The sequence below is a fragment of the Myotis myotis genome, unplaced genomic scaffold (genome assembly GCF_014108235.1).
Source record: "Myotis myotis isolate mMyoMyo1 unplaced genomic scaffold, mMyoMyo1.p scaffold_m19_p_5, whole genome shotgun sequence".
Lineage (NCBI taxonomy): Eukaryota > Metazoa > Chordata > Mammalia > Chiroptera > Vespertilionidae > Myotis > Myotis myotis.
The window spans coordinates 78,388,588-78,410,057 of NW_023416357.1; the positions used below are offsets into that span (position 1 = coordinate 78,388,588).

The 21,470-nt window shown below is 37.6% G+C and overlaps 1 protein-coding gene across 9 annotated transcripts in view; it reads left to right on the forward strand.

Annotated features, from left to right (window-relative positions):
• SLC12A2 (solute carrier family 12 member 2) overlaps window positions 1-21,470 on the forward strand; it is a 94,741-nt gene that overhangs the window by 10,316 nt on the left and 62,955 nt on the right. For all 9 annotated transcript variants that reach the window (XR_004967800.1, XR_004967801.1, XM_036310934.1 and 6 more), the window contains exons 2-4: window positions 15,181-15,300; window positions 16,507-16,582; window positions 16,889-16,984. Coding sequence is in view for 7 of the 9 variants with exons in the window: in XM_036310934.1 (XP_036166827.1) it covers window positions 15,181-15,300; window positions 16,507-16,582; window positions 16,889-16,984 (292 nt within the window). In the remaining 2 variants the exon portion in view is untranslated. The remainder of the gene's footprint in view (window positions 1-15,180; window positions 15,301-16,506; window positions 16,583-16,888; window positions 16,985-21,470) is intronic.

Below are 21,470 nucleotides of genomic sequence, written 5' to 3' on the forward strand. Positions count from 1 at the left end.
TAGAACTAGTTTTTTAAAATAAATTAATGTAGTACAAAAAAGTCTTAAACTCTTTTATATATCTTATATTTGTTATGTAGACTCTCTATAGTTCATTTGACAGGCATATTGCCCCAATTTGCATAGTTGGAGTTTAACACTCAAAAGCAGCTAAGGAACCCTTACAGAATCATAGGGCCCGTAACAGGCAGCACCAGGGTTGGAACTTGCAGCAAACATTCTGACTTCCAATTGGTGCTACTTTCAAAGATTTGTACTCCTCACTTTCACTGTATGGATATATCTTTTCCTAATAGAAATACCTTCAAAAATAAATATAAGAAAGTATCTTATAAATGGAATCTTCCTAATTTTTTTCCCATTTCCTCTTTCCTTATCCATGTCTCTCAAAAGTGCAACCTAAATTTTTAAAAGTTCTAGGGTTGTGTTTTTTAAAATTCTGTAATCACTAGTCACATGTGGCTGTTAAACTCAGTTTAAATTAAAACTAAAGCTTCAATTAAATTACTCAAGCCATATTTTAAGTGGTAATTGCCTACATTTGGCTGATGGCTATTGTATTGGACAATGGAGATATAGAACATTTCTATCATCACAGAGGTTACTATTATACATTCCTTTTTTCTTCCTTCTTTTTTTCTTCCACATTAAATACTCACCACAAGTTTAAAATTATTCACATTCAAATTTTCTTCTAATTTTGTATGGGATTCTTCCTCAAAGGTTTCTAGAACAGAGCTCTCAGTGAAGTATTTGTTGAATCAGGGAATTCTTATTTTTTCTATCTGAGAATTAATTGGAAAGGCTGTGGAATTTAATATTGTATAAATTGTTAGATTTTCTAAAGCACTCTTAAGCTGCATATCTGTATTTGGTCTTCAAATCTATCTTTGGAAGAGTTGGGTTTTCAGAAAGTCTTGGAGTAGGAGTCTCATTTTGCAAGGTTGTGATTTGCCTAAAGCCACATAACTAATACTTGATGAAGCTGAATTTTTTTGAAATTAGGTTTTTGTCTCCCTATCCTTTTCTTCTGGACCAGTGACCTCCAAATTTCTAAAAATTTGGAGAAAAATTACAGATGTCTCTCTTTCAAAGAATATACAGGTAGCTTTTGAAAAACTTTCTGGTGATTCTCAGAAAGCCAGGTTTGAGAAGCAGTGTCCTAGAACATGATGAGAGATACACACTTTGATTGCCCCTGTAACTTAGTACATAGTTATTTTCTTTGATGTGCTGATTCTCCACTTTGAAATACCCTTATATAGACAAGTGTTAACAATCAAAGATCTGGCTTTAACCATTAGATAACTGTATACTGAATTGTATTAAGTATTTTTAAAATTTTATTTATGTATTTATTTTTAGACAGGAAGTGAGAGGGAGAGAGAGATAGAAACATCAATAAGAGAGAAACATACATGTTCAGTTGCCTCCTGGGAATTGAGGCTGAAACCTAGGCATGTGCCCTAACCCAAATTTGAACCGGTGACCTCTTGGTGCATGGGCCGACACTAAACCAACTGAGCCACACCAGCTGGACTTTTTTCTTTTAACTTTAGTAAGGTTCCTAATAGTCTTCTTTTTTTAAAGATTTTTTTATTGCTTTAGAGAGAGAAACATCGATGTGAGAATGAAACATCAATCAGCTGCTTCCTGCAACCCCTACTGGGGATCAAGCCCACAACCTAGGTATGTATCCTGACCTGGAATCGAACCAGCAACCTTTCAGTGCATGGGATAATGCTCAACCAACTGAGTCACACCTGTCAGTGCTCATCAGTACATTATTAATTAATACTGGAAGGTACAAATTTTCTGGTAATTTGAATTAAAATATTTTCAAGTTATTAGCTTGTTGACATTAATAAGTTGTATGGGATTTGAAATGATAATTATGCTATTCTTAATGCATTCTGTTGTAACTCAGTCTTGAATGATTAGTAAAGAACATGATGGGCTAGGTAGAGGACTGAATTTTTTAATTGCAGTCAGCAGTTCTGACTCGGTTTATTGTAAAGTCACATGGCCACACCATCACTTTTATCTGTGGCACTTGAGTTTTGAGCTTTGCATTAATGCCACTGGATATTAATAGACCATTGTTAAACAGAGCAGATTGGATTCCTGTAAAACAATACTTGGTTTTGAGAGAGTAGTCTGTATGGGGAGCATTACACTGAATACACCAATCACCGACAGCACGGATAGGAAAAGTTGGTAGCTTTGGGATGAAATAATTGGCTAAGGCTTGATGAAAAAATTGTTAGAATAAATCCAGCCACTTTGGCATCTAAATTTGCATATGTGTGCATCATTTTTAGTTACTCATTTGGCTATGTGTCATGATATTAACACTTTGCCTTTGCTTACCTTAGTATTAAAGCAGATGCTATTAAAATATATTAGAAATTTTTATCTTTAAAGTATCTTTATTAATACTTTATTTCAGAGGTTTGTTTTTAGAATTTTAATCATAGTTTTGGGTGACCTTGAACATTTCTGAAGTGTAATTTGGAGTTTATTTAAATCAATAATAAGATGCTTGTAAACAAAACAATAAATTCTTTTATATTAACCGTGCCCTGAAATAAAGACTTCCACTCCTTTGGCTGTCATTAGCAAAGATTTAATTTGCTTAATTAAAGCTGGGACCAGAGGTTTTGCTAATCCAATATGAACCTAAGCTAGCCCTGCTGTAAGGTGCATGCTGGTTGCCACTAAAGGAAATAGGGAAGGGAAGAAGTTATTTACTAAGCACATTTTTAGTTAAAGAGAAGTTGCAAAACATTTCTAGAATTGCTATGGCCAGTGTGGCTCCATTAGTTGAGTGTCATCCTGTGCACCAAAAGGTTGCTGGTTTGATTCCTTGTTAGGGCACAAAACTCAGTTGTGGGTTTGATCTCCGTGAGGGGGTATGCAAGAGGCAGTGGATCAATGTTTACCTCTCATATTGATGTTTCACCCTCTCTCTCCCTTTCCCTTCAATAAAAACTCTGTTAAAAAAAAAAAAAAAGAACACAGTTCACTCTTCAATCCTGTTTAAAAAAATATTTCTAGTAGTGCCATCTTTGATCATCAAAACCCACATTCTTCACACTATACCCTACTGACTTATTGATGGTATCTATAATAATAAAAGCGTAATATGCTTATTAGACCAGACAGCCAAACAACCTTCCGGATGTCCTTCTGGACAACCTTCCGGAAAAAGCCAGGGCTGTGAGGGCCGAGCCCCTTGCACGAATTTTGTGCATTGGGCCTCTAGTAGATAATAAATCCTTTCTCACCAGGCAGAATGGTGATGCCATGTTTATATGTAAAGTTCATCCAGAGGTAATCTTAAACTCTGTCAATATCAAATTTTAAGACCTATGTAGTAGAGTCTGGATGACTGATGTTTTGCAGTATTTATTTTATGTGTTTGTTCAACATCCAGTTATTTAAACTCATTACATGGGCAGTTGTAATAAATAATAGATCACTTATTTCTTGTTTATAATATTAGGCAAAATTTATTTAGCACTTACTCTGTTAATGTCAAGCAGTATACCAGACACTTAACTTATTTTTTGTTTACTCTTTTAAAAGCCTTTCTTTTTATTGTGGAGTATAGCAGAGAGAAAAACCCATAAATATATAACTTAATCAAATGATCACCATCCACGTCAAGAAACAGAACCTTGCTGGCACCCCCAGCCTCTGTACACTATTTTCTGATCCTTCCATCAAAGTAGCTGTTATCATGACTTAAGGGTAATAATTTCCCTTGGGCCTCTGTCCTGACTTTTTCCCACCCAAAATGACTTTTACTACCTTTATGTATTCCTGAAGAATATTACAGTTGACCCTTGAATGGCACAGGTTTGAACTGTGCTGGTCCATTTACATGTGGTTTTTAATTGGAAAAAGAAAATCCTAGGTACATAGAAATGGAATGACTGGCCTATTTTACCTATTCTCTCTACCACAATAGCCTCCAAATAAACTTCCAAAGTTAAATAAACACGTAACTCTATCTACTACACAATTTCATACTTAAAACATTGGACATGCCTTCCAGATGCATTATGTCTAGACACTAGCAATTCTTTCTCCTCCATGGGTGGTCGTTGCAGTTGTCTGTAATCATCCTGTAGGGCAGAGTATCACAGACACTGTAAATCCTGGAGGAATTTCTACAAAGCACAGAGATTTAAAAAAAAAAAATCTCTCTAGTGCCATCCAGTGCAGAACTGATGTCGTTTTTATGAGGACCATGTCAGAAGCCCTTAGGTTTGGAAGCAGAGAAAGAAGGAAAGGTAAAGCAAGGTGGTGAGTGAGAATAGCTGGGTAATTGGGAAGTTCAAGCAGGACAGTTTCCTGAGTTGGGTGAGTTGTCTATCTTTTGTTCCCTTGCCCCAAATAGGTACCTAAAATAATTTTCCTTGTGTAATTCTACTATTTGGAGGATTCTCTGCACTGCCACATTAATAGATATATGATTTGGGGTAAGTTAACCTCTCAAAAGACTGTTTCTTCATTTGTTAAGTGGGGGTAATAGTACCTACCTCTCAAAGATGGACAATAGGACAATCTGCAGAGAAAGAAAAAGAAAAAATATGAGATCATTGTCAATTCAGGATAGTTGGACACCTAAGCGTTAGGGAAGTGTCTGACACACAATTGGCTTTGAGTAGATTGTAGTTGTTATTAAAGTAAGCCTGGCAGATTATGAGGGTCTCACAAATGAAGAATTCTTGGTTTATCGAATTGGTAATCAGTAACCAGACCTGGATGATGTACAACCAGATTTTATAAGAAACACTTGTTTCTTGAAGGCAGAAAAACTATTTCGTTATATCTTGCAATATTACTTAGCAAAACTCCAAATCTGTTGTATGTCACAGTAAACTTGAATTGTGTTAAGGTTCACTTCACCCACAAATATGCAAAGCCAAATTATTTCCTAACCTACAAACCAGTTCTTATCAAGAATTATACTAGGGCCGAAACCGGTTTGGCTCAGTGGATAAGAGCGTCGGCCTGCGGACTGAAGGGTCCCAGGTTCGATTCCGGTCAAGGGCATGTACCTTGGTTGCGGGCACATCCCCAGTGGGAGATGTGCAGGAGGCAGCTGATCAATGTTTCTCTCTCATCGATGTTTCTAATTCTCTATCTCTCTCCCTTCCTCTCTGTAAAAAATCAATAAAATATATTTAAAAAAAAAAAAAAAAAAAAAGAATTATACTGGGATGTTCAGTTGACATGTGAAAAAACTCATCCCTTCCCATTGTATTTTCAAAGTGTTTGTGTAGTTATATCAAATTGTAAGGGGATTGCTAAGAAACATATGGCAATAAAGTATATTTAACTACTAAGGCAGTTTGTTACACTGCTAACTAGGCTTTTCCATCTTGTTTTTCACCCAGTGCAAGTGTTAATTGGGGTAGAATTTAAAATTAACTTCTGGAAGAGATTGCTGTATTATTGGCTTTATTTGTGTGTGCTTTTCCTTAATGTTGGACTTATAATTCTTTTGGTAGTTGTAAAATTTTTTTAGCATTTAAATGATGTGGTCTTCCAGAATAATTTGAGTTTGGATAACCTGAATGAGGTAAACGTTTATATTTTAAAATTTCTGAATGCTCTACCATAGCTACTACCTTGTACACAGCACCTTCTTCTGAATAAACAGTTGTTAAATGCATTGAAACTTTCTAACACCCCCCCATTTTTCCCTGTTCATGTTTTGTTTTGTTTTTTAATATATATTTTATTGATTTTTTACAGAGAGGAAGGGAGAGGGATAGAGAGTTAGAAACATCGATAAGAGAGAAACATCGATCAGATGCCTCCTGCACACCTTCTACTGGGGATGTGCCCGCAACCAAGGTACATGCCCTTGACCAGAATTGAACCTGGGACCCTTCAGTCCGCAGGCCGACGCTCTATCCACTGAGCCAAATCGGTTAGGGCTCCCTGTTCATGTTTTTTCTGTCACTTTAGATTATTGAGTAAGGTTGATTTACTGTGTAAAAAGGTACATGAATGATGATTGGGATCTAAATGGTATTTCCCAGTTCAGAATGTTAGACACAGTATGGTTTCCTAGTCTTCATCTGGCAGGATTAGTCATTGTTTGACCCATGTTTGTGACAGCCTGGTGCTGATTAGCCAATATGTATTGACTTCGTCTTAATGAAAAACTAAAATGATCTCCTATTTTTTTCTTTCTTTGCAGCTTTCTTCATCTTCAATAAATAATCACCCTTGTTTTTTAGTATACGTGCTGCCGAAGTGAGCACTCACCCTTGTTTATTTTTTTTAAACCAGTATCTTATCTTACACAGTCTTTACATTAACTCTGTAAGTTAGTGTATTAGTTTAAGAACCACTTTCTAGTTGCAGAGGTGATGCTAAAAGCAAATTTTGTTCTTTTAAATAAATGGACCTTTATATAGAAGCATAGACTCACAATCCTCCTATCTAATAAAAGAGTAATATGCAAATTAACCATCACTTCATGATAAAGATGGAGGCACCCACAGCCAATAAGGAGGGAATATGCAAATCGACATGACAAAGATGGCGGTGCTGGCTGGAGCCATGGAGCCAGCGGGAGAGCTGGCAGGAAGCCAAGCCTGGCTGGGAAGCAGGAGAGCAGGCAGGAAGTGACCCAGGAAGCCAAGCCTTCCTGCCCACTCTCCCACTCTCCGCTCTCTGTCCAGGCTTGGCTTCCTGGGTCGCTGGGGCCAGAGCCAGCAGATACACCCTGCATCCCTAAGTCTCCTCTCATTTCCAGAAAATAAAATGTCCACTGCGTACCCACCTTTTGGCACAGCCTCTGCCCACCACGGACGCCCCCTCCCCCAGCAGGCAGCGCCATGTGGCTCCTGAGCACCCATCTTCCCATACCTTACATGGTTACCATACCTTATATGGAAAAATGCGTGCAGGCAAAGTCAGGAATTCAGGCCCCTCATGTCAGCTTCCAGCTCATAGGGCACCACATGGGAGACCGAGGGGAGAGGGTGGGGACGAGGGGAGAGGGTGGGGATGGTGGGAAGAAAGGCCAAGGCCCTTGCATGAATTTCATGCCATTGGGCCTCTAGTAGTAAAATAAAAATCCAAACATTTCTCCCTCCTTGGAAATTAACCCCTAGAGTGCTGGGAGCGCAATCGCGCTCCTACTGTCTTCCGCCAAAAATGCCGGGAGCGCTATCACACTCCTCCTGCAGTGTCACTATTAGATGCTAGTAGTTCACTTTTTATTGACAGATGGCACCTAAGTCCAGAAAACAAATGTAGTAAAGGTTTCCTTAAGTTTTTGAATATGTAACTTCATTTACTTGCAATTCATAATTTTTTTCCTAAACTGCTGTAAAATCAGCAAAAATGCCTTGGCAATTTTAGCATAGTTCCTAGGATATTGGTTGGCACTCAAAGGGTTAAAAAAATAGTAGGTTACTGTCTTTTTGCCCACTATGGCCTAAAATTGTGGAGCAGACCCTTTTGCCCAGGCTTTGTCAGTTAAACTGTAAAAATAGAATAAATTAGTATGAAAAATGAATAGATTGGTAATAAACAATGCCAGAAATGTGTTGTATTAGTATTTTAACTGTTATTTTAGAAGCTGCACTGTTCAAATGATATAGATTTCTCTTTGCACAATGATGAACACCTTTGTTAACTTACTCTGGAAAAAAATGTGATCACAAATCATTTGATTACTATACAATCATCTTTCATGGGTATTAAGTCCTTGGCTAGTAACATTGCAAAGACCACCCATGCTATGCTACAGTGCATACCTGAGATAAAAATTTTGTGAACTTAGTAACCGGGATGTTCAAAGAAAGAAAAAACCATGCTATTTTAATGTAAATTATACTTAAAGCATTTAACAATGAGAAGCACGTTAGTGTACACATTTGGGAAATGAGAAGGATGTAATGTACACAGAAAACAATCCTGCACTCTAGGTTACACAGCTGGTAAAAGCACTGTTACAGGTTTTTAAAAAACTTAATTAAGTATTGATTTTTATCCATTATTTTAAAAAGACATCTGAGCCCGGTTTGGCTCAGTGGATAAAGCATCAGCCTGTGGACCAAAGGGTCCAGGGTTTGATTCCAGTCAAGGGCACATACCTTGGTTGCAGGCTTCTCCCCCACCTGGGCCTTGGTTGGCTCGCGCAGGAGGCAACCAATCCTCTTGGTCTTTCCTTCTGTCTTTCACTCTCCTTAAAAATCAATGGAAAAATGTCCTCAGGCAAGGATTAACAAAAAAAGACAGCTGGTTTCATAATAGGTTGTTGCTAAAATACTGAAGGAAATTCTAGTGTTAGGGAAGAAATAATAGCTTGATTTTTAAGAATTTTTAAACTGAAAAATCATTATTAAACCAAGTCATTGTGTTATAAGCAGTATTTTCTCAAGCATAATTGAAATATGACCTTTGTTATGTAAAAGAATTTGAATTTGTTAAAAGACAAGTTAACTTTTGGATAATGGAAACTGAGAAAACTTTGTAAATATTTAAGACTTGTGTAATAAGGAATAAATATAAAATGTATTTTACATTATAAAGGATTTTAATTATTAAGAATTTACTATCTTCCTGGCCAAATTCTTTTTTTTTAAATGTTTTTATTGATTTTTAGAGAGGGATGGCTAGATAGAAACATCCATGAGAGAAAAACATCATCCATTGGCTGCCTCCAGCATGCCTCCTACTGGGGTTTGAACCTGCAACCTAGGCATGTACCCTGACTGGGAATCCAACTGGTGACCTCTTGATTCATGGGTCAACACTCAACCAGTAAACCATTCTGGATGGGCCAAATTCTTTTTTCTTTTTTAAAAAAATATATTTTTATTGATTTCAGAGAAGAAGGAGAGGGAGACAAAGATAGAAACATCAATGATGAGAGAGAATCATTGATTGGCTGCCTCCTGCATGCCACCTACTGGGAACCAAGCCTGCTACCTGGGCATATGCCCTTGACTGGAATCGAACCCGGGACCCTTCAGTCCCCAGGCCAATGCTCTTATCAACTGAGCCAAACCAGCTAGGACCCAAGTTCTTCATTTTTTTTTTCTTTTGTTGTTATTTTTAATCCTCACCTGAGGATATTTTTTCCCATTGATTTTTTTAATTTAAATTCTTTATTGTTTAAAGTATTTTATGAGTCTCCTTTTTCCCCCATTGACCTCTCCCCAGCCGCTCCCTCACCCCCCTACTGTCTGTGTCCATTGGTTATGCTCATGCATACAAGTCCTTTGGTTGATCTCTTACACCATCACCCCACCTTCCCTCATAGGTTGGACACTCTGTTGGATGCTTCTATGTCTCTGGTTCTATTTTTTTAAAATATATTTTATTGAATTTTTACAGAGAGGAAGGGAGAGAGATAGGGAGTTAGATGTGCCTCCTGCACATCTCCTACTGGGGATGTGTCCGCAACCAAGGTACATGCCCTTGACCGGAATCGAACCTGGGACCTTTCAGTCCGCAGGTTGACGCTCTATCCACTGAGCCAAACCGGTTTTGGCTGGTTCTATTTTTGTTCATCAGTTTATGTTATTCATTATATTCCACAAGAAATATCATGTGATATTTATCTTTCTATGACTGGTTTATTTCGCTTAGCATAATGCTCTTCAGTTCCATCCATGCTGTTGCAAATGGTAAGAATTCCTGCTTTTTTATAGCAACGTAGAATTCCAGTTTCACTCATTTACTGATGGGCACTTAGGCTGTTTCTAAATCTCAGCTATTGTAAATTATGCTGCCATGAACATAGGGGTGCATATATTCTTTCTGATTGGTGTTTCTGTTTTCTTGGGATATATTTCTAGAAGTAGAATTATTGGGTCAAATGGAAGTTGCATTTTTAATTTTTTGAGGAAACTCCATACTGTTTTCCACAGTATTTCTGATAGTTAAGTGTTCACTGGAAAATTCAGGAAATAAAAACTAATCAAAAAAGATAAATTATTTTGCTTTTTATTTAGGAAAAGTTGCTGTTCATCACACATTGACAATTTCTTATTCTCATTTGGTAAGAATTAGAATAGTAAACATTATGAAGTATCTAAGTGGCAACATCAATATTTACCTATACTGGGCTGAAATTCAGAGGTGAGGTCTGATCCAGAAATGAATGGAGGCCATCACTTATTACTTAAAACATTTAGATGCTGCTTATAGCTACAGGTCTGGTAAGATGACCTTACAAAGAAAATATAGAGTGGGAAAAGGAGATGGGGTTAGGACCAAGTTGAAGGGACTCTTACTATTTAATTGCTTGGTAGAAGAGGCTGAGAGAAAATGTGGTATTTCAAAAAATGTTTCAAGAAAGAGGGAGTGGTTAACAATATATCGAATGTTGTTTCAAAAGTCCAGCGAGACAGGGACTGAAAAATGTACATTAGATTTGGCATCAGTGAGGTCTATGGATGTCTTATAAAACTAGTTCAGTGTTGTGTGGCAAAGCTAGGTTGCTGTGTATTGAGGAATGTGCTGTAGTATTTTAGCAAGTTTGGCTGGGCTTCTGGTGACAGGTAAGGGAAGTGGTGTGCAATAAAATGTTAACCACAGTTAAAGGAGAGAGAATGATCAAGTTGAGGTGGAAAATTGAGTATACAAGAGAGATATTATCCACAGTGTAAAAATTCTTTGCTCCCTGCAAAGAAATAATGACCATGGAGACCAAAGTTCCCTTTGTATTTTCTATATCCCCAGAAAAATGTTCAACTCCTCTTGCCTTCTCTCTGTAAGTTTCTCTTTTCATTCTGTTACCATAGCTTCACCCACTGGCGTGTTAGCCTGGCCCCTCTCCTAAGTTCCAGTCATGAATTTTTTAACTGCCTGGTAGAATTCTTTAATCATCTCATGACTCCTCAAATTCAGCATGTCCAATTTCAGGCTGACATAATTATTTAGTAGTTCTCTATTTCTTTCATTAAGAGATCCTTTTAGTTACTGAGGGTCTTCCTATCTGGGTCTTCCGTTATCTCTTCTCTTTTCCTCGCTTCCCCAATCTATTCTCACCTCACTCACCCTCAGTTCCTGCTTGGTACATTGAGAATCACAGTACTCCTTTTTTTGAAGGGTTACTTCACCAAATAAATCCTAATTAAATTATCCCACCTCATTTAATATGGTGTTATGCATAAAATCATTTATGTTGTTATTTTTTTGGCATTTTATTCATTATGTGAAAAACAGTAAAAAAACAAGCCCATCATTTCTATAAAAATGGGAGATTGAAGATTTTATTTATGTACCTTTGTATCAGAATAATTTATAGTTCATAATTGTGTGAAATTTTCCCGATTGTAAGTTTTAATGTGCAGACCAAATGTCCTACCCAACAATTTACTTATTTCTCTGAAACTGATTTATTTAAAGAAACAAAATACAGGTACCCCTACTTTTTGAAAGTTTGTTTTATGCCACTTTGTTAAGACCTGCAGCCAGGCTGGTGTGGCTCAGCAGTTGAACGTCCACCCATGCGCCAAGAGGTGGTTGGTTCGATTCCCAGTCAGGGCATGTGCAGTGGTTGCAGGCTCAATCTCCAGTAGGGGACATGCAGGAGGTAGTCGATAGATGTTTCTCTCTCTATCCCTCTCCCTCCTTTCTCTAAAATAAATAAATAAAAAAGACTTGGATTAGTATCTATTTTCGCTAACTGAAAAACAACAACAAGAAAAACAAAACAAGAAGGAGTTTTGCTTTTATGGAAAAAAGGCAAAAAGCAAAAGTAGCATTCCATATTTGTTTTGCAGTGAGCCATTGTGGAGGCAGGGCACAGTGAGAGTGGCATCACCAACCTGCTTCTCTGGGAACTGCACTCAGCAGCTTGGTATCAAGCTATCATAAGCTTTGAACTAATTGTCTGTGAGCATCTATGTTTTATCTCAGTTTATTTTGTGCATTTGTTAGCAAGATGCATTTTAAAGTAATTACTTCTTTGCTTTATGTCATTTCAGCTTATGAAAGGTTTCATGGTCACGCTCTACTTCTAGATAGTGGGAGAAACCTGTATGTGTATTCTACTTTGGTTTCCTATTACTTCAGGAAATTAATACAGTTGTAAACCCAATTTCATTACATTTAAATATATTGATTGAACTATAAATAATAGCATATTTGTGTTTTAATTTTTGAGTTGTATATTTGAGATTACTTACACACTTTCTGAAATATAACTATCAGAACATGATGAGGATTCCACATTTTTCTAAAAATATATTTTATTGATTTTTTTACAGAGAGGAAGGGAGAGGAATAGAGAGTTAGAAACATTGATGAGAGAGAAACATCGATTCAGCTGCCTCCTTCACACTGCCTACTGTGGGTGTGCCTGCAATCAAGGTACATGCCCTTGACCAGAATCGAACCTGGGACCTTTCAGTCTGCAGGCTGACGCTCTATCCACTGAGTCAAACTGGTTAGGGTGAGGATTCCACATTTTATGTGGACCCCATCTGTTAAAATACTATTTCATATATTATAGAAAATCTTACTCTGTTTTTTAATATAGTTGATCGCAATATAGGGGAAATTAGCATAATTACTACTAAACCTTCAACTTTGAAGTGGAATTCTGATAGACACCCACACAAAAATTTTAAGTTGCCTGCATCCCTTCCTTTGCATTGTAAGATACCCACATCAATATGTGGCCTTGGAGAAAGTAGCCTACTACATACACACATCTTTAACTTTCTTTTAACAGAGATGGAAAAAGAGATGTCTTTTTGTGTATACTATGCAGTTACTTTTTCTGGTGATACTGGGAGGTTATGTAATGTTTTAAAGTCATAAATTAACTGAACAGTATCAGAATGAAAACCGAGCAACTGCTGTCTACTTTAGTTATTTGAATTTACACAAACATTTTTTGTTCTGGCTTTTATTTGAATAATTGAACAGTTAAGTCATCAGTACTTATGAAGGATCTTTTTAAAAAAAAAATCTGGGATCATCATTGATACTTGACCATCTAGAAGACATGTAACAGTAGAAGTAACCAAAAGTGGGTTGCTCTTGTAAAGAGCAACTTTCTTTTCTATTTATACATATTTCTAACAAGTTTAATGGTTATTGGTTTCCATGTGTACATGAGTCTAAGCAAGGGAAAGAAGTAACAGTAGACAGACACATTGACTGAAATGAGGAGTGACAGTCTGCAGTCTGATACAAGAGGTGAGAAAAATTATCAGAAGTAGTCATTTCAAAAAGTTTTCATGACCCCAAAATTCCGTTCCTAGGTAAATGAAAACCAATGTCCACAAAGAAAAATTGTAGACAAATGTTCACAGCAGCATTATTCCTAATAGCCAAAATGTGGAATTAGCCCAAATGATCATCGATTAATGGATGGAAAAACAAACGTTTTTAAAAAAGTTTAGTAGATTGGGATAATTAAAAAAATTTTTATGTGAGTGGTTAGTTCTATATAGAATAGTACGTAATAATTGATACAATAGTTTTGAAACTGTTGAAAGGTAAATTATAATTTTTCTTAGGATTTATCTTAGATTTTTGAATTATCAGAAGTGGTTAACATTAAAATTCATTTAAGTTCTTAGTGATACCTGAATGATTTATTTTCTATGTATTTCACATAGTCAAAGTTATAGCTGTCTGTTAATGCAAACATGGGGATCAGTTGAAAATTTGGTTATTTTTCTCTTAACATCATTAAAAAGCTTAGGTAAAGTAATTTTCAAAAGATACACTTAAAGACATTGTTGGATCTAACTTATAATATTTCTTTTTTTGCATAAAAATCTAAATATTAGCAGTAGTTAAAATATATAAATTGGAATCTAAGAGCTACTCTAGGTTGATAGTACTTTGAAAAAAGATATAGCAATAATGCATTGAACAGAATTAAATGAGTCTACTTGGCTAACACATTGGTCAAGGAGAATAGGGAAGTTTGATTATGACAGGTTTTGCTCTGAGGTAACACAGAACTTGCAACAGCTCGTTTCTATGAAAATGTATTTGTGTTGAGGATATCAACCACTGAAAATGGTTTTTTAAAAAATGCTATAGAAAATCTAGATCAGTTTTCAGGATTAAATAATAATTAATTTAGTTGGCTCTTCTGTATTTAAAGAATGATGCTTGAAATATAGCATCATTTGTTCCCTGCTGTTAAGAATATGGGTAGAGGAAGAACTATGGGGATAGTATTAGGGACATGACTCTAGATCTAGAACATTTTCTATCTCTTAACTTCTCCTTTTACCCTTTTATGACCTGTTTAAAGCACTGTTACTGGTTTGGAAATTTGTCATGACTTGGGTGTATTGAGACTGAACAAAAGTTGAGAACAAAGGACAGAGGGAAAGAGAGAAAATAGAGGACAAAAAACTAAAAATGATAGAATCAGACATGAAATAAAAATTTAAGAAGGGAACACTGTTTATGAAAATGCATGTATAACTAGCTCATGTATGAATGTGAGACAGATTACAAAGGAAAAAGTGAAGGGCACTGAGTGACTGAATGCAGATAAGGAGTAACAGGAATTGTGAATGAATGTTGCGATCCTTGGTAATCCTAGTGTCATGGATTATAAAGAGAAAATTGTTCATTATTGATGAAGAGGAGTTTTAAATTTTTTTATTATTATTGATTTTAGAGATAGGAAGGGAGAAAGAAACATCCATTGGGGATAGAGCCTGCAACCTGGGTATGTGCCCTGACTCGGAATTGAACCCACCACCTTTTTGTGTACAGGACAACACTTCAACTGAGCCACACCGGCCAGGAAAAAATAGTTAACGTTGAAATTTCAGATATGGTAAAGATGTCAATTAGGCAATGTGAATTTGTGGCTGGAGAGACGAGGTCTGAATTGACTGACCTAGCTAGCCTGTACTGAGCAAACAGTATTCACTGTGTTGTTCCAGACATTGCCAGAGTGTAACTAAAATTGGAAATGATTAAAATGGGTTTCTGTCATAAGATTTAAATTTTTTAAAACTTAATAATTAAAGTTTCTTTCACTTTATTGCTTTACATTTTCCTCAGGTAAGATATTCAGAAAACCTTGGTCCTTGGGAATCTGTACTATGTCCTTCTAAACATGGTTAAGTGTATTTAGTGATGTTTGTTTTTATCAGGTGATTTTAAATAATTCTTAAGCATAATTCACATTTTTCCTTTTATAACCAGGAACCTTTTGAGGATGGCTTTGCAAATGGGGAAGAAAGTACTCCAACCAGAGATGCTGTGGTTACATATGCTGCGGAAAGTAAAGGAGTTGTGAAGTTTGGCTGGATCAAGGGTGTATTAGTATGTACATATAGACCTAATTTTAGAGTTACAGCATTTCTATTATTTATAAAATCTTCCTATTATTCTCATCAATCATCGATAACTTTTTTCTTTTTTTTAAACTTTTTTGAGTACTATAGAAGACCAAATAAATAACTTGTACTTCCTTTCCTTGTGCATATTAAATTCAGTAAACATATTTTTAATTTAATCATATTATACTTGATTACCTCAAAACTGTATTTTATTGCCTCTTGCAAATTTCACATATTGTCACCTTTCAGTACAGGTGACAGGAGCATCGGAATCAAGCAAGCTGAGCAGGCAATAGAGTTGAAATATGCCTGTTTCCTTTTCTGCTACTCCCATTACCTTTTGATGAGAAATGTATAGAAGTTACAGGGAATATAATAAAAGGAAAATCCTTTTCTTAAGTGTTGGGGTCACTTCAGTAGACAGTTATAGGCGACTAAGGTTTAGATTTACTTTGTTTTTCTGTGTTTGAATAGCCACTAAGGATCTGATTAGAGTAGATAAGCTAAAATAAGCTCATTGAAACTTTGAGGGTACTTAATTAGAGTTGTATTGACATTTAGGGGAGGGGTAGAGGGAAATCCCAGTTCTGGTAGTAATTTTATTGCCTAGCTAATAGAGTAAATGTGAAGGTCCAAATAGTTTAGTTTGCCTATTCTTAGATTTTAGTATTTTAGAAGACTATGCTTTATGAATGAGCATAATAAACAAAGTAAAAGTAAATTGGGGAAACTGTCTTTTAAATAGTTAGGATTTTTGAAAGATATATGAATAATTGGCATTTTGTGTTGATAAATATATAAAACTTAAATCTGTAGAAATCATGAAATGAGGATGTTATAAAACAAAAATTAAACTTACGTGGATTGATAAAGGGGAACATGAACTTTTTTTTAAGGATAAGGCTACCTACTTTGGTTGCTTCTGCTGCTTCAGATAATTGTGATGGGTATGTGTATATATAGGTTAATACACATAGTCACATATTATACTTATATTAGCTCACATTTAAGTTCTCATTAAGCTCTTTTAAAAAACTGTTAAGGAAAAGGGTGGAGTAAGAGTTATATTTAAAAGGACTTTCTACGTTTTAAATGTAGGTATTCTACTTTTGGCTAGTTTAGCATTTATTGCTGTATCATACTTGATTACTTTTTTAAATCTGTGAATTGGCCTCTTTTCCTTTCCCAGGTACGTTGCATGTTAAACATTTGGGGTGTGATGCTCTTCATTAGATTGTCATGGATTGTAGGTCAAGCTGGAATAGGTAAGTGAAGTTACATACTTCTTGTTTCATTTGAGAATGAATAAACAAAAGTAGCTGTGTGCGTGTCTAGTCTCTGAACTTCATAACATACAAGCAACTGGAACCATTTTAAGCTTTGTTCTCCTTTGTATAAGATTATTGTTTTAATGTTACTTTTTTCCCTCATAATTCTAATTTGATTTCTTTAAAATGGGATAAAAATAAGGTTATTATTATGAAATTCCGTATAACTGGACTAATCATTTCTAAATATGGCCGGTTAAATAAGGTGTAACTTTTCTCAGTCCCTTTTCTTCTTCTCTAAAGGTCTGTCGGTCCTTGTAATAATGATGGCCACTGTTGTGACAACTATCACAGGATTGTCTACTTCAGCAATAGCTACTAATGGATTTGTACGAGGAGGTAAATTCAGTCTTTTCACATCAATTGTCATCAGATTACTGTTACTAAAAAAATGAGATTTAAATCTTATTATTTTTTTACCTTTAAAAAGCAGCATATTGGTCTATATAGACAAGAAAGTTGCTACTAAGCACTTTCAAACAAGTATATTTATATTGACCCAACATGTATGCTTTTAGTCTTTAGGTTGTTGAATGTATTTGGTAGCAAGAATGGAGCTTCTAGCTAGGTTTCTTCTCCACAGGGCTGCCCCTTGTTTCCTCCTCTTATGCTTTAGCCCTTGGATCAATAGAGCTAAAGGATCATCTTGCATTTGGTCTGTATTGTACAAGTGTAACCTCATTCCTTCTCATTGAAGGAAATAGGCACAGTTCTTTCCCCATTATCTAACAATTTTTGTGAGTTATACGTGGGACCCTGAATTCACAACCTCCACTCTAACTATATTCTGAGGTTCCCGAGGCCTCTTTCATTGGAGTTCACAAGATCTGTCTAGTAAGATTTTACCCTCCCCAGGAAGAGCACCCAGGAGACCAGGAGAGTGGCCATGGAATCCCTATGAACAAGAAGAAAAGAACTCCATTTTTCAAACAAAGCTCATCATCCAGCTAGAGAAAAGAAAAAGAAATATGTACCAGCTTCTGTAAAGTCATCATAGCAGATCACCTGAGAAAAAGATCAACCTGTTCCATCTGCCTCCACTATTTTTCAGATCTGTATTGGACATTATATACACACTAGAGGCCCAGTGCACAAAAATTCATGCACTTGGGGGGTCCCTCAGCCCAGCCTGCACCCTCTCGCAGTCCAGGAGCCCTCAGGGCTCTAAGCCGCAGTCTGGCCTCCCTCTGTGGTGCTGGGGTCCAGCCCCAGCGGGTCCATGGGTCCCCAAAGGTGTGGACGGAGTCAGTGAAGAAGGAATGACATGGAGACAGCGTTCAGTTGATCAGCAGCCTAGCCAGGATCTCCAGCCAAGTTCTGGTCTGGATCTCCAGAGAGGTTCTGCTTAGGATCTCCAGCCAGGTTCTGTCCAGGTTCTTTTGCCAGGTTCAGTCACCAGGTTCTAGTCAGGTTCTCTTGCCAATTTCTGTAGTCAGGTTCAGTCCAGGATCTTTTGCCATGTTCTCTCCAGCAAAGTTCTTCTGTCTGTAGGTTCTGTCTTCTCAGTTCTGTCTTCTTGGGGTCCAGCCCCAGCGGGTCCAGGGGTCCCCAAAGGTGTGGATGGAGTCGGTGAAGAAGGAATGACATGGAGACAGCGTTCAGTTGATCAGCAGCCTAGCCAGGATCTCCAGCCAGGATCTCCAGCCAAGTTCTGGTCTGGATCTCCAGAGAGGTTCTGCTTAGGATCTCCAGCCAGGTTCTGTAGCCAGTTCTCCAGCCAGGTTCTGTAGCCATGTTCCCTTGCTAGGTTCTCCAGCCAGGTTCTGTCCAGGTTCTGTAGCCAGGTTCTGTCGCTAAGATCTTCAGCCAGGTTCTCTCGCTAGGTTCTGTCTCTAGGTTCTGTGGCCAGTTTCTGTCCAGGATCTTTTGCCATGTTCAGTCTCTAGGTTCTTCTCTAGGTACTGTGTCTAAGTTCTGTGCCTCTTGGTTCTGTTTTCTAAGTTCTGTCTCTTGCTGTCTTGTTACATCTGTATTTATACCAGTTGATTCAATCCTATCAATCTCTATTACAAAGGTTAGGGCGTTTCTTATCTCCATTCCAGGGAGTAAAGATTATGTAGCTTAAGCATGATTGTTCATAGTTAAAGTGATTAATTACCCGCCTGGCACTTAGTTAAGAGGTTTTATTCCCTCCCTAACTTCAGGGGAAAATCCCTACCTGGGGAAACAACCTTTTTCAGAGAGGAGACCTTGGTTAAAACACATAGTGCCAAGAAGGTGAGAAAACATTTTAAGAACAGTATGCCATATATGCCAGGTCCTTTGAAACAGCAAGGATGGACCGGCTCCCGGCACTGTGGGAAGCGACTGGCAGGCTGATCAGGGGATAGCGTCGGCCGGAGTGGCCAGCCCCGCCCCCCAATTACCCCTCTGCTGCTGCTGTCGGTTGTCACTCCCCCAATCGCCGTCCCCTCCCTCTGTCCGCTAGCACCCACCTTGGTTGGCCTGGCGCCACCTGCTTGCTAGCTCTGCCCCCCGCCGACCTGTCATTTCGCCGTTCAGTCACTTTGCATATTAGGCTTTTATTATATAGGATAATTTCTTATTTATCTGTATTCAGTTTTGGGGGTTTTTTTTGTGTGTTTTTTTTGTTTGTTTGTTTTTTTGAGAGAGAGACCCAGATTGAGTGTTTCATTTTCCCCCATTATCTTCATATTTCTTACTTACCAGGGGATTCAAATCACTGTTGTCCTCAGGGAAGCTGGTAGCTCACATCAATATGATTATGACTATGCTGAACATGAATCACTATTTGCTGAAGTTCCATGTGTACATGAGTCTGGATTGAGTGATATTTGAGTGTAAGATGTGTATATATCCAGAGTTATCAGGTAATACTGGAAGTTGCTTTTTGGCTTATGTACTGGATGCCCCGTGTTTCATTTCTTTCTGTTACTATTGGGGAATAGAAGTGGAAGGAGAAAGGGAATGGGGTATTAGCTACTTGAAGGAATCAGAAAATCATCAAAGAATTTCTCTGTTAGCTCTTCAAATCTAGGTTGTGAGCCTCAAGGGGAATGGGACATGAAGCCACTGGCAGCATGAACCCTGGACAGTTTTCCACATGAATCCAAATTTATGGGAAGTATCGATTTTCCTGCATTATGACTAAAAACCCATTTCATCTTTCAATACTACCAAAAGTTTGCATATATATTCACAAGTATATCTCAGAGACTGTCTAGTCCTTTGTCCTGGAATACTAAGGAAGTATGAGAATGTGGAGTGTGTCCCAACAACTTATCATATGTTGCAGTTTTGCCTGCATTCCCTCAAAATGATAGAATCAACTCACTAAGGAAGAAACTACAGAGAAAAACCCATTGGATCATACAATTCAGAATTCTTCTGTTGTTTTCAGATATTCATACAAATGAGAAAGTAAATACATTTGTTGAAATAATGAAACCAATAGAGGAAAAAAGGGAAAGGCATTAATTTAAAGAAATAACCAAGTACTTGGAAGCTATGCTAGAAGGTATTCATTTTTCACTTGCCAGTTGTTGACTGGACACTTGGCTGGTCCTTTACAGAATATAAATGAGCTGTGTCATCTATAGTAAATATTCCCTGGAGATTCCTTCAATGAATTAAGCCCCTTCTGTCTTCTCTGCTTTATGCACTTGGAGAATTCTTAACAGGATTTACTGGTTTCCTGAGAAAACCATATTTTCCACATGGAAGTAAGTAAATATAGGCATAAAACTGATGAAATTACATTGCATCCTGAACTCATGATTCTAAATTGAAAGTATCAAGTCAGTATGACTCATATCCAGAAAGGACATATTTCTTAGCTTTATTCACCCCCAGTAGCAAGGAGCACCCCCAGTGCCCATATTGTGTATTTCTATTAAGGGGAACCTTGGTTGCAGATCTGGGCAGGAAATGCACTAGAGGAGTCTAGACATCTTTCACCTCGGAAAGTAAAGAAGGTAACAAAAACTAATTTCATTTCAAAACTAATTTCATTAGCTTGAGGAAGCTAATACTGACTGAAGTTTTTTTAGTTTGAACAGTAATACTACTACTGCTAATAACTGATTTGGATGAAAACATCTAAAATCCGTAAGATCACAAATACAACAAAAAAATCCCGTTTTTCACCTCTGAAGAATGCTATGAAATTGATAAAGATAAATGTTGAATAAAGCTTTCATAAATGAAAGTTTCTTTGTCTGAACTCAATGTAACCAAGAAATTAATAAATGATTTTTTCATTATATAATTTACATAAGTGAAGAAGGAAAGAGAATTAGAAGATTCCAACTTTGTAAACCCTTTACTCAGTAGGAGTACCTGTGAAATACTGTTTCCCAACAAATTGAATCTGAAATGTATCATGCCTACAGCTCCAGGAATCATATTGTAGAATATGCACACAGGGGAGCGAAGACTATATTAAATGACTAAAGGCCTGGCGCACGAAATTTGTGCACGGGTAGGGTCCCTAGGCCTGGCCTATGATCAGTGCTGATCTTCCCTGGCAGCTGGCCCCAACCCCCCAGTCACCCACCCCTGGTTCCCCATCAGGCAATTGGAGCCTGCCTGCCACGGAAAGGAACCGAGAGGTTGGCCGTTCCTGCCTGCTCGCCGGCCCCACCCACCGCCACCAGTTGTCCTCTGTGTGTGGGGTGACCAGCATGGTGATCAGGGCCCCGCTCGCTTGCACTCGCCTTGGCCTGGCGGAGCCCATGTCTGCCGCCACCCACCCGGTTCCCCGTTCCACCACTGGGCGATCTGAGCCTGCTGGCTAGGGGGAGGGACCGAGAGGTTGGCCAGCAGGCCCCAATCAGGCAATCGGGGCCTGCAGGCTGGGGACAAC